This window comes from Castor canadensis, chromosome 7 (assembly GCF_047511655.1).
Source record: "Castor canadensis chromosome 7, mCasCan1.hap1v2, whole genome shotgun sequence".
NCBI lineage: Eukaryota > Metazoa > Chordata > Mammalia > Rodentia > Castoridae > Castor > Castor canadensis.
The window spans coordinates 150,517,722-150,530,885 of NC_133392.1; the positions used below are offsets into that span (position 1 = coordinate 150,517,722).

The 13,164-nt window shown below is 53.4% G+C and overlaps 1 protein-coding gene across 8 annotated transcripts in view; it reads right to left on the reverse strand.

Moving 5' to 3' along the window:
* Arhgef10l (Rho guanine nucleotide exchange factor 10 like) overlaps window positions 1–13,164 on the reverse strand; it is a 142,358-nt gene that overhangs the window by 75,550 nt on the left and 53,644 nt on the right. For 7 of the 8 annotated variants that reach the window (XM_074081199.1, XM_074081203.1, XM_074081204.1 and 4 more), the window contains exons 5-6: window positions 2,448–2,539; window positions 1,355–1,438 (exon numbers count right to left, since the gene is read on the reverse strand). In XM_074081199.1, the coding sequence (XP_073937300.1) occupies window positions 1,355–1,438; window positions 2,448–2,539 (176 nt within the window). Of the gene's footprint in view, window positions 1–1,354; window positions 1,439–2,447; window positions 2,540–13,164 lie in introns of those variants that run through there. The other variant, XM_074081208.1, reaches the window with a different exon arrangement.

The following is a 13,164-nucleotide window of genomic DNA, read 5'->3' on the forward strand; positions in this document are numbered from 1 at the left end:
CCCAGGCCACCTGTTTTTAAACCGGCTCAAAGTAGAAGGACACAGACATGCCATGTTCTCAGAGCCTGAGGACAATGACAACTGGACCAAGTCCTCAGTGACTTGAATTGATTTGGGGGGAAAGCAGGATGAGCGGACAATGGCCAGCCACTTGGACCTCCCAGCTCTGGGACCTCCCAGTGCTGTCTTCCATGTCCCACCTCTCCTGGGATGAGCTACAGTGTAGTTTAAAAGACTAATAAGAATAATAAATAGAAAGAAACAAACAATAAAAATTAAAAGCCAAAGTCATTCATTCAAATCCTGGCTGTGTGATCTGAGGCTGGTGACTTAACTGCTCTGATAAAACTGAAGCCAAACATTCTACCCTTGCCTACCTACCTCATAGGGTTGACTCAACAATGGAATTCAATGTTCTCATGTGTCATAAAATGCCACCTACATCCTCCCGAGGGCTCTGGACTTGGACACAGAATGACCCAGGTTCAAATCCCAGCCTGGCCTCTACAGTCTCCTTGTCTATAAAATGATAAATTGAAGTTTTGAAACAGAGTACATGACTCAGCATACGATGAGTAGGGTTGATGGTGCACACCTGTAATCCCAGCACTGGGAGGCTGAGGCAGGAGGATCAGGAGCTTGAACCCAACCTGGGCTACATAAGGAGACTGTGTCTCAAAAAACCAAGGGCTGGTTTAAAAAAACAGTGGTAAAAACAGTTCAGTGGTAAAGGTCTTGCCTAATATTCTCAAAGCACTGAGTCCCATCCCCAGCACTGCAGAACAAATTTTAAAATTAAAAATAAATTAAATGTATACACACACGCACAAAGAGTAGCCTGCCTAACGCATCCCAGCAGAGCTATCTCTCACTGCTTGCTGTCCCTCCTCATTCCCTGACTGAGGCCAGGTGAGCTCCACCAGGACTCACCGCCTTCCCCCATCTCCCCTCCACACTCCTCTTTGTGGCTGCTGTCTCCCCACATACCTGCCCCACCTCTGTCCTTCACCAGAGCAGGGTGGTGGCTTTCCCAAACTCTAGCTGTCTCAGATTCAGGTTTAACAATCTCTCACCATCTTTGACAGGCCTTGGAAGCCCATTCTCCTGATGGGGAATCAAGGCTTGGGGAGTAACAGTGACCTCCCCAGGGGTCCAGGGCCCCTAGCCTTGCCAGACTCAGCCTGCCTACACCTGAGGCCATATCCAGACTCCACCTGGGTGAATGCAGGGGTGAGGGCAGGAAGAGGGGCCCTGGGCTTGGTAGGAATGAAAGGATCCAGAAAGAGAAGTCCTTCCCCACTCCACCCTCCCTCACAGCCCCAGAGACAGGCAGGAAGCATGAAAGAGGCTATACCTGGCTGGTGGGAATCAGGACTCTCACAGGGAACGTCGTCGTAAATCACATCTTCTTCCAGGGCAGGAAAAGTGAAGCGTTCAACTAGGAGTGAAGGGGACAGAGCACCACATGGGCTGTGGTGGCCACCAGCTATTCTCAAGAGATGCAATCTCCACTTCTCCCTGACCCCAGTCCCTCCAAGGTGCCTTCCCAGTGCACAAGAACACCCCACCCTGCACCCACAGGCCTGAACTCTGGCAGGCCTGGTCCCTGCCAACAGCACAAGGCAGCCGCACACCTGTGCCTGGCCCGAGGCCCGCCCCTTCCCTGCCAGGTCAGCCCCCGCCCCTGCGAGAGCCCTGTCCTCTCCCCCATCACCCCAGTCTTCTGGAAAGAATCATGGCACTGGCTACCCTTGCTGGACTGCTCTCTGTCTTGCAGCCTTCAGAGCCAGCCAGAGCCCCCTCTTCCTCGTCCTGCACCATCCACTCCCAAATGGCTCCAGACCTGCCCACATCTCTCCAGCTCCCCAGTTCTGGCCCTCAGGCCCCCTCTCCAGGATGGTCATGGAAGCTCCCAGCTGGTTCCACCTCACCCCAGTGAAGGGACTAAATGTGCTACATCTCTCACCTTCTGTACAGTGGGTGGGGCGCCTAGGGAGAAGGCAGCCCCGCCTTCCCTGCTTCACCCCTACTATACCTCCATCAGTCTGAGCTGCTTTTTTGCTTCTCCAGGTGCCAGATGTGCCCTCAGCCCCGAGCTCTTGCACGAGCTGGCCCCTCTGCTTGGGACCCTCTTTTCCAATAGCATGGGGACTACTTTCTTGAATATGGCTCTCCTCCCAGCAGGACCTCATCTTGGTCACCAGGATGCACCCACCGTCTGGCCCACCATGCCTGCCACCGGAGCCCGTGAGTATTTGAGGAACAGATAATGGCTGGACGTGTGATCTATCCCAGTCCATCACAGAGCGGCCACAGGCACGGCATCCCCTGGAGTAATGGTGGCCTCTTGGCTCTCAGGAGCCTGCACCAGCTTTTGGCCTCCAGGAGGCTATGAGCTCATCCCAGTGCTACCTGTGGTGGGCAGCAGGCAGGTGGGAGGAACTTACTGCGACGGGAGCTCTTCCGCTTCCAGCTGGATCGCCGGACCCCAGAGAAAGCCCCATCCACAGCATCCCCATTGCTCACCACAGCCGGCACCCTACAGGCGAGAGAAGAGCCAGTAAGCCAGCGGCCTCCAGGGGGGTCCTCGTGGGATCGGCAGGGCTGCCACGGGCAAGGGCCCCTGGGGAGACCCACAGCTGTGCTGGCCTTGGTCGAGCCACGTCCCTGCTTAGTTTCTTCATCTTTAGGAGGCATGGTAGGACCCAGCCTGCGGCTTTCTGAGGGTGTGAGGATCAGAGGTGCTCATGGTGCTAAGCTCCAAGCACTCACTACATGCCAGGCCCCAAGGCAAACCTGCTGGAGGCTCCTTCTTCCACTCTCCTACATGCAAATGAAGGCCAGGCTGTGGCAGCCTTGTCTCATGCAAGAAACAAGCACTGCAAAGCTTCCGGTGTCCACATGCAGGAGGGAGACCCTTGTCCCCACATACTTGAGGACCGGCGGAACCAGTGACTGGTTTCCCAAGGACAGATAAGCACACAGGAAAGAGTAGAGAAACCTGGCGAAGGCCACCTGGACCAAATGATCAGGCAGGTATCACCAGAGATGTCAAGGGCCACCTGCCATGCTGTGCTGTCGTGAAGTCACCTCAACTCTATGGTGTTTTCACCAGAACCCACAGCCCCAGTCTAGTCATAAGAACAACTTCAGACAGCCCAGATTGGAGGCATTCTACGACACTCCTGGGCTCTACTCAGAAATGCTCGAGCAGAAACAAACTTCCCCAGCTGGGTGGACATGAATTAGAAGGGTTTAGCTGGACGGTCTCGGCCCACAGGCCCACTTTCCTTGATAGCTATGAAAACTCAGCATCTTTGGAAGTCCCTGATCAAGCTGCTTGCCTCACTTTACCTCCATTTTCACATCTGATTTCACAGGGACCTATAGGCAGTGGTGTTGTCAGCTCATTCTGCAGACGCCATTACTGCTGGCGAGGGCTGGCTGGCACAGTCACTGGCTAATTAGAGAGGACCAGGGTCTAAAGATAAGTCTGTTTTCTTTCACAACTTGAAAGTGGAGGATTTGCATCAAAACAGTCACCAGTTCCAGGGACCCACTGTGTCCTAAGGCACCTACTCTCACCTGTGGAAACAGTATAGAATCAAAGGCCCAGGCCTAAGACTCCATTTGCAGTGCTCAGGTTTGTGTCTTTGTCAAAGTCCACAGGTTGAAATCCTCACCCCCAGGGTGACTGTCATAACTAGATGAGGGCATAGCCCCCATGAGTGGGATCAGTGCTCTTTTAAAAGAGGCCCCAGAGAGACCCCTTGTCCTTCCACCATATGAAGATACAGGAAGACTGCTGTCTGTGGTCCAGGAACCTGACCTTCACCAGACTTCAAATCCACAGGTGCCTTGACCTTAGGCTGCCCAGCCTCCAGAACTGGGAAGAGGAAACTGTTGTCCATAAACCCTCCCCACCCGCCTTGCAATCTGTGTTTGTTTGGTTTTGAGGTGTTGGGCATCAAACCCAGGACCTTGCCCAGGCTAGGCAAGTGCTCTACTACTGAGAAATGCCCCCAGTCTGTGGTATTTCCTTATAGCATCCCAGACAGACACTGCCCAAGACAAACTGCAACACCCACTCCAAGGCTGAAGTACACCCTAGCCAACGGGAAATCCTGTATAAACCTGAAAGAGGCCATGAGGTAGGCTGCAGAATTACTGGAGAGGTCAGCTAAAGAGGACCTGGAAACACTCAGAGCTCGCTAAAGCCCCAGAGAGGCTGGAGTATGTGTTTCCTAGTTGTACATTATCCAAGCACAGTGAGGGCTGGCTGGGGTCCTGGGCTAAGTGGGTAGAGGGGAGTGTCACACTGCACAGAGAAGTCACCTTCCTGCCCAAGTCACCTGCCAGCAAGGGGCATCACTGTGATTTAACTGGGATGTAAGCCTGGCTCTCAAAGCCAACTTGCAGCCCACTCCCCAGACTAGAGCAAGTGCTCCCCAGACAGACAAGCAGGGAACGGCTTCTCTGGCAAGAAAGAGGAATTAAGAATGGGGGCGTGAAGGGGGGAGAAGCGTCAAGCTCAAGGGGAGTGTGCAAGGAGACCACCGCAAGATGAGGCTGGGGTGCCTCTTCCTTCTGCCCCTTCTTGCTGCCTGCCAAGGCCACTCACCCCTCGAAGGCAGCCCCTCCCAGCTATGGTCCCAGGAAGCCACACAGGGCCCAGCTCCTCCCAGCCGGACTGCCTCTTTCTCCCTATGAGCAAACACTCCTTCTAGGCCTCCTCAAAGGCTGCAGATAAAAAGCCATAAACATAGTAAGAGGCAATTACTTCAGCTTTATCTCAGCTTCCTACACTCCTAAAGCCTCTCAACTGGCAAGGCCAAGGCCTGGCTTCAGGTTACAGGGCCCAGGTTTGCAGGTGAGGCCATTGCCGCCCACACCCCATGCAGAGGAGGGTGCTAAAGGCACAGAGGCTGCGGAGCTCAACTAGAAAGGAGAACATGGAAATGCGGCAGACAGGACCACCCCCAGCATCCCCAACCTCCAGTGTTCACTGTCAGTCAGATGTCGTTCAAGTACACCAGAAGGCCACCGGGTATGTCTCTGACCCACAGAGCTCCAAAGGCCTGTGTGTCCCAACTGCTCTCTCTGTGATAGTGGGACTACTCTATGCTGGCCAGCCCACACCCTCAGCCCCTGCAACAATGGGCACACAGTGATGACAAACACCTGCCTGGCCTGTTTTAGAGAGAACAGCATGGCCCCATCCATGGCAGCTGGTGCAGACCCTGGGTCCTCAGTGAACCTCTGGGGGAAAGGACTCTAGAGCGTCCCTCCCCAGAGGTTATCCAGGGAGAAGACCTCCAGGCCCAGAACAGTTTGAGGATTCCCAGCCAGCTGGGCCCAAACATCCAGGCGATCCAGGGTCTTTTCTGAAACAAGGCATGAAAAATATTCAGGAGGAAGGAATTCCACCCTCAGGGAGTAGAAAGGCCTGGGGTACTATGTGCCTTATAAGGCCTGGAGGCCGTGACAGCAGAAGTCTCTGTGGAGCAGGACGGCCCTGCTCACAGCATCACCACCAGAACTTCCCCCACCACCACTGACCCCCACATGCAAGAGACAGAAAAGAGGCAAAGCGGAATGCCAGCATGAAGCCTGTACCAAGTTTCTTGTCAATGCAGCATGCTTGCTGGCTGATACTGCACACTAAAGCCAAAAGGACCTTCAAGGTCACCTGGACAGAAGAGTCAAAGCCAGCCGCCCACCAGTCACTCAGGAGCTCCCAAAAGACATGAGCCCCAAGGCCCCTGTCCCAGTGACTAAGCACATGTTTTCAAAAGCTTTCTCTGGCTTCCCTGTGTGGCCAGCCCGGAGACCCACAGTGCACAGGCTGGAAGTGAAGACGCACATGCTGAAGCCAATGACCCCAGGACAAGGACTCAGCTCTGTCACATGGCTGAGTGCGTCGGGACAAGTCACTAAATGTGGAACCTTCAGCAACAAATAATTGCTTCCATTTTCTGTTGTGAGGATTAGATAAGACAGTGCAGATAAAGCACTTGACACTGCTCCGTGCCTCAGTTTCCATGGCTGTGAAATGGTCAATGACAGCTCCGTCTTATGTTCTTGTAAGGAGCAAATAAAGGAGGCAGGTAATGCTCTTAGCACAGGGTCTGGGCCAGTGGCACATCTGCCCCATCCTTTCCCCCACTCCTCCTCCTGCTACAAGAGTCACCCTTCATGCCGTGTGGCCAGCCATCCCCCCCACACAGATGGCTTCCAAGACCCGGGTGCTTTTCCTGTGCCACCCTCTGGCCATCGCAAATCTACTTATTGAATAAATAGGCACAGGAAGCCCTGAAGGGGAAATCTGTGGACACACACACACACACACACACACACACACGCGGCATCCATAGCAGTCCTCAGTAGGAAGTGAGCATTAGGGACCGCCCCCCGGGAACTATCCCTGCCCAGCCTAGCTACACACAGAGGTGCTGCTCAAACCAGGCCCGAACACGTGCATGCAGCTGTCTCCCTGGCATCCTTGAGGGGCCTGGATTCAGTGGTCAGACCATGGGTAGGCACCGTACTCCCAGCAATAACTTAGCAAGAACCAAGTAGGGTGCTGGAGAAGAATACAGGTTCCCATGGGAAAATGTGCACCCTATGTAATTACGCTCAAAAATTAGTGAGCCATAGAACAGCATGTGCAATAAAACAACAGATCTATAACAAACGTTACGTGCACTGCTGTACATGCACGGCAGAGGAGCCAGACCCAAACACACATCAAGAGATTAAAGGCTGCCCTCGGCCTACCATTTTCTGTACTTTCTAATTTTTCTACAGTAAACATGTATAACTTCTACAGAAAGGAAGGAACGAGGGAAGAAGGAAAGTTATCTCGGGTAATATTAAGAATTGAAAAGCCTGGAGGCATGGCTCAGGCGGCAAAGCACCTGGCAACCACAAGGCCCTGAGTTCAAACCCCAGTACTGAAGAAAAAGAATCAATTAGCCAGGGGCTGAGCTGAGAGGTAACTCAATGGTAGAGCCTACATGTGGGAGGCCCCCAGGTTTGATATGCAGCACAATTTTCAAAAAAGAGTGATCGCCAGCACGGGGTCTCTTGTGCCCCAGACTGTTGTGGATAGACCTGCATGCTTTGGGGACAGTGATACCAAGCAGCTTGCTATCCAAGGTTTGGGTCCTTACCTCTCAGTTCATCCTCCCAACTGCCCCATCAGCTGGCTGTTATCACCCCACCTTACAGAGGGGAAACAGCCTCAGGCAGATAACCCCACGAAACAGATCCTGGGTCACATGGCTCATGTGTACAGCAGGTGGAGTCCAAACCATATCTGTGTAGGAAATGGCAGAGCCAGAGGGCTTAGAACACAGGTTCTATTTTATTTTGTTTTGTGTTTTGAGACAGGCTGTCACTTGTAGCCTAGGCTGGCCTAGCTACTGGGGAAGCTGAGATTAGAAGGATCACAGTTTGAGGCCAGGCTAGGCAAAAATTTTGCAAGACTCCATCTCAACCAATAGCTGGGCATGGAGGCACATGCCTGTCATTCCAGCTAGAGAGAGAGAGAGAGACAGAGAGAGAGAGAGAATTATGAAGGTCAAAAGTCCAAAAAGGGTTTCACAAGACTAACAACAAGTTTTCAGCAAGGCGGACCTGCTCCCTGCCATCAGACTCTCAAGCTGCCAGTACTCTTTGCCTCTTGTCTCCTCCATCTGCAGAGCCAGCAGCAGCGCATCTTTCCATCACTCTCTAACTCTGACCTCTTGGAAGGAGACGTCACACTTGTGTCTTCTGAAGACAGATAGCCACATGGAGAACCCAGGACATTCTCCCATCCCAAGATCTGCCACTTAAGCAATCTATGGAGTCCCCTTGCCATCTCAGGCAATGTTTTCATGGGAACTGGATATGGCCACCTTCAGGGGAGCCATCATTCTGACTGCCTGAGTGGTGAGAATCAGAACAAGATGTGTGCAAGAGAATGGGACGGTCAGAGCACGTGTAAGCCATCAGTGCCTCACCCTCCCTAGATGGCTCTAGGGCCCAGGGATGCCTCCTGAGATTCTGCCAGGGCATTAAGTTACCGGTCACTGTGCACGTCCTTTCAGGGAAGAAGCCGCATGGCTCTCAAAGGGCCTGGGATCCAAAGGTCCTGGCTCTTACATGGAAACTGAGAAGTCTTGTAACCAGGGATGGAAAAGGAGGACAGAAAAATGCAGCTGTTCCAGTTTAGGGACTGTGGAGGGACCAGAGAGAGGCCATTAATGGAAAGGGGGACCTGGACCCAAAACCCTCCCACATGGGACTCCATGGGGAAGTGGGTATCTGCCAGGCCTCAGTTCCCACACGGATCCTGTAGGACAGAACCAGGAGGCTCAGACACTCTGGATTTAGGAGACGTGGGGTGTCCAAAGCAGCCCAGGAGTTCTGCAACGGTCTGGAAAGCCTGAGTGCTTCCTCAGCAACTGGGAGGATTCTCCCACCTTGCTGTCCTGCACCCTTGTCCCTGCCCTGCCCCATGCTCCCATGCCCAGCAGCCTCACAAGCCACAGGCCACAGCCAGGCCACCAGTGCCTCATTTCCATTCTGTGCAGATGCCACTCCTGAACCCAGCCTCAGTTCCTCTCCTCCTTCCCGCCTAACCTTCAACTCTTGGGGTATCCAGAGAAGTTGGCTCCCTGGTCCACCCAGGAAGCCTCTAGTCCATTCCTCTCTCAGGCTGCAGGCCCAGGTGACACTCCAACCACTGGGAAGCACCACACAAATGGTCCAGGTGAGCCCAGGAAAGGGAGGACAGGTATCTCCAGGGTACCAATTAGAGTCCCCATGGCTGGGCCAGGAGCCAAAACCCTGAACCACTAGGAAAGGCAGAAGCCATGGCGGGCCTTTGGGGCAGAGGCAAAACCAGGCAGGAAAAGCAAACAACTCCAGAGAGGGCCACAGTCCACTGGCTCTGCACACAGAAGGTAGAGGTGCCGGCCAGGGTCCAGGAGAAACACAGGAAGCCAGTGATCGGTGAGCTCCTGTTTTCCAGTCACCCCTCAGGGCCACTTCTCCAGCCATTATTCCCTCAGCTCAGAGTGGCGCTCAGGGTGGAGGAAGGCCATGAGTTCACAGGCTTCATAGTCTGCGGCAGGCAAACCCCACAGCCTTCACTGGATGGCTTTGGGGGCACAGGAATCTAATCCCAGCCCTGCCAATTACTAGCTGGGTAAAATCCTGGGTAATTTACTTTAATTCCTTAAGCCTCAGTTGTTCACCTACAAAATGGGTATAATCAGTGGTGCTCCCGAGCTGTGAGTAATGAGGTAATGTGCCCACAGCACACGTGACAACAGGGCTCAGCAAATACAGCTGATGTCATCAGCATCAGGGTGTTGGTGACCAGCTGTGTGGCCCCAGGTCACTCAACCACTCTGAGTCTCCTTTCCCCTTCCCACTGGCCCCTGGCCTGGCCCTCGACAACTGCCAGAGTCAGAATCCAGCCTCAGAAATTCTATTGCTGCACTATTTATTTTCTCATTTCCATGGAGACACTGAAAGTCACCTTTCAGATCTCCTTGGTCCTGCCATCTATCATTCATTCAACAAGGATGTCTTTAGCTTTCGCCTGTGCCTAGGACTATGCTGAGTCATGAGGATACAGCAAACAAAATATCCCCATAAAATGTTCAACTAGAAAAACAATAACAAAAAAATGAAAAAAAAAAAGTTCCTGTCTTGCCAGGTACAGTAGTGCACACCTGTGATCCCAGCTATACAGGAGGCACAGGTAGGAGGATTGCAGTCCAAGGCCAGCCCCTGGAAAAAAGTGTGAGACCCTACCTGAAAAATAAACCAAAGCAAAGGGGCTGAAGGCATGGCTTAAATGGCCCTGAGTTCAAAACCCAGAATTACCACAAAAAAAAAAACAATGTCCCTGTCACACAGATGGAGTGACACACCCACTCCCTCTTCCTCAGAAGACCTTCTCTGCTTCCATTTCCAGGGAAAGGGCCTCACTCAGAGTCACAGCCCCCAGTGGGGCCTACAGAACACTCCACAGCAGCTTGGAAACGGCTCTCGCCAGAGCTCAGGGCTCATCTCTTAGCAGACAAAATTCCCGCCCTAACGAACACCACCAGACCACACACGTGGAGCAGGCCACCCTCCTATAGTGAACCAGCCTGAGCTCCTGGAGACAGGGTTCTCACTGGTGAGTGCCTGGCTTCCTGCTCAGAGTGGCCTTGGTTCTGTGTTCCACATAATGTCACCTTGGTCACACCACCTTCCTTCCATGGGGAATGACGGGATCTGCTTCCCAGAGATGTGAGAATACCTGCACCTGGGAGTTCAGCTCCATGCTTGGTACACGGTAAACGTGACCATCAGAACCTGATGACAGCGTGGTTATTATCCACTAACAGATATGTCCCACTCAGGAAAGAGAACACACCACCAGTCAGCAGAGCATTTCAAAGCGTGCTTTTCCCAGCAGCAGGACAGACAAGCTTCCCTGGGCTGTTGAGCAGGGCGGCCCACCTTACAATCACCCATGGGCCTCCACCACCATATACACCCAGGAACACAAGCTGCCCTGTGTACCACAGGCAGCCTGGTTGCCAACCCGTGGCAACCCGGACAAGCCCAGGGAGGCCCACAGGCCTCCAAGCAGAGGTGACCACCTCCTATTCCTTCAACGGCACACTAGTCATCTGGACTGCCCATCAGCCAGAGTGTCCCTATAACCACCTGCCAGGCACTGAGAAAACAGGGGACATAGTCTCAGAGAGGCACGGAGGCCGGCCAGGTCCCATAGCTAGAGTGAGCACCACATGGAGCCCAATCACAGCAGAGAACACAGCTGCAGCACCTGGCGTGGCGAGTTTAGTAAGCACTGTGTCTGTGTGCACTTACACCTCACACAGCCCTGCTAGAGCAGTTTACTATCCCCATTCTACTGATTAAGAAAGTGAGAGGTGGGTATGGTGATACACATCTGTAATCCCAGCTACTTGGGAGGCAGGGGTAGGAAGATCTTGGTTTGAGGCTGGCCCAGGCAAAGTTATCAAGACCATGTCTCAAAAACAAACTAAAAAGCAAAAGGACAGGGCACGGCTCAAGTGGTAGAGCACATGCCTAGCAAGCAAAGGCCTTAGTTCAAACCCCGTACTGAAAAAAGGGAGGGAGGGACTGAGGAAGGGAGGCCAGCTCAGGACAGCAAGCAACTTGTTAGTGAGTAGCAGAGCCAAGGCCTGAAGCCAGCTCCACTGTGGCCCCAGAAGCACCTCCACTCCAGCCCACACTCTGTCAGCCACACTCCTGCCTGGCTAGATCCCTGCCCTGTGGCTCAGCTCACCAGCTGGGCCCTGTCTCCCCAGCTAAGGATCAAGTGACCAGAAGGGGTCAAGGTCACAGTCACAGTTTGAATCTGAGATGACTTCCACAAGCTCATGTATGTGGCAGGGGAGGGAATTTGGTTGCCAGCTGATGGGCTTTGGGAGAGTGGTTGGCTCCTGAGGGCTCTGACCTAGGCAATGGATCCCCTGATGGATTTATAACACAATGGCATCATTGGGAGGGGGTGGAAAGTAGGGGGTGGGGCCTGCATGGAGGAAGGAGGTCACTGGAGGTGTGCCTGGGAAAGATGTATCTTGTCCCTAACGACATTTTCTGCCTCTGCTTCCCAGTTGCCATGAGGTATGCACCATCCGCCATGGCTCCTGTCACCATGATGACCTGCGCGGCCTGGGGCCCCAGCAATGGATCCAGCCAACCCTGGACTGAAACCACAAGCCAAAATAAATCTTCCTGCCTTCAAGTTGTTTATATCACAGGGACAAAAAGTCTCACTAACAGTCATTTTGAGACTAAAGCTCTGTGGATCTCAGCAGCTTTCTCACACTTCACCAGAAGCTGGAGGCCAGGTCGGCAGCCAGGCAAGGCCACGGCCATGCCCAAACCTCCCAGCAGGGTCCAGGAAGAAAGGCAGTAAGGAAAGCTGGAATGTCCTCCACTCAGATATGTGGGATTTTTTGTTGTTGTTTAAAAAAAAAAAAAAAAAGCTGTTTGCTTAGTGACCACCACCAGGGAAGTATTTTTGAAAAGAAAAGAAAATCAAGATTTTGTTTCCTTTCCTCTTGGGGAGCAGGAAAGTGACCTGGATTGATTCTCCTCCCAGAGGGCTCTGGGATGGAAAATCACCACCCAGAGAAGCAGTTGCAGCTCCCATCAAGGGAGACCCAGAGGAGGAAACGAAGCCGCAGCGCACAGAGAGCACTGGACAGGGAGTCCCAGCACCAGTATCTCACTGCGTGACATTGCCTTGCAACCTCCCATGTGCAAAACTAAGGGGCTTTCTTAGGTCCAGAACTGATCAGTGCTCTGCATAGGGAGCATGCCCCATTAATAGGGTCCCCTAAGTGACAGTAAAAGCTCTCCTGCCACAGGCAGGGCACTCAAAACTAACATTTACTCATGGCTGTGGTCAGGGAGACCCAGCTCCACAAGCTGCACACACAGACATTGCCCCCCTACCCTCACACACCTCACAAGTGCATGGGGACCCACCCAGGCAGAAGACCTTGTTGTAGGCACAGTTAGGAGAGGCTGCAGCTTCCCATCTAGCCTTGTTCACACCTCACAATGCTTTCAGGTAGCTGTTACTTTTCCACCTAGCAGATGGGGAAACTGGATCAGAGAGGTTCCCAGAGAGCCCAAAGCACACAGCCAATGAGAGGCCAAGCTATGGAGCAGGGCCCGGGGCCTCTGGGAGATGGCGATCAAGGGAACCCAGGCAGCTCAAGGCCAGCGAGACAGCAGCTGTGCTGCGGAGAGGCAGGCAGATGTTGAAAAGGTGGGGGTCACCCCGTCCCTGCCTAAACACACCCACCCACAACATACTGGCCCACTTTGAGCAATCCTAACCATCCCCACTTGAGAGAGGAAGAAAAACAGCCACCAGCTCCAGGGGCCACTGGGTCACTTGGTCACTGGGTACCACTGCTGGCCTGATGCAGCCTCATCTGGCTGCACAGTTGTTGAGGCTCAGCTCAGTAGCCAGGTCCCCACGACAGCAAGACCACCAGGCCACAGGCACAGACAGAGGGCAGGTGGAAAGGATGCAGCTGCCATGTTCCTGGCCTGGAGTTCTAGAGAGCCTGGGTCCCTAGGAGGACACTGGAGAGAACAGCCCCAGGG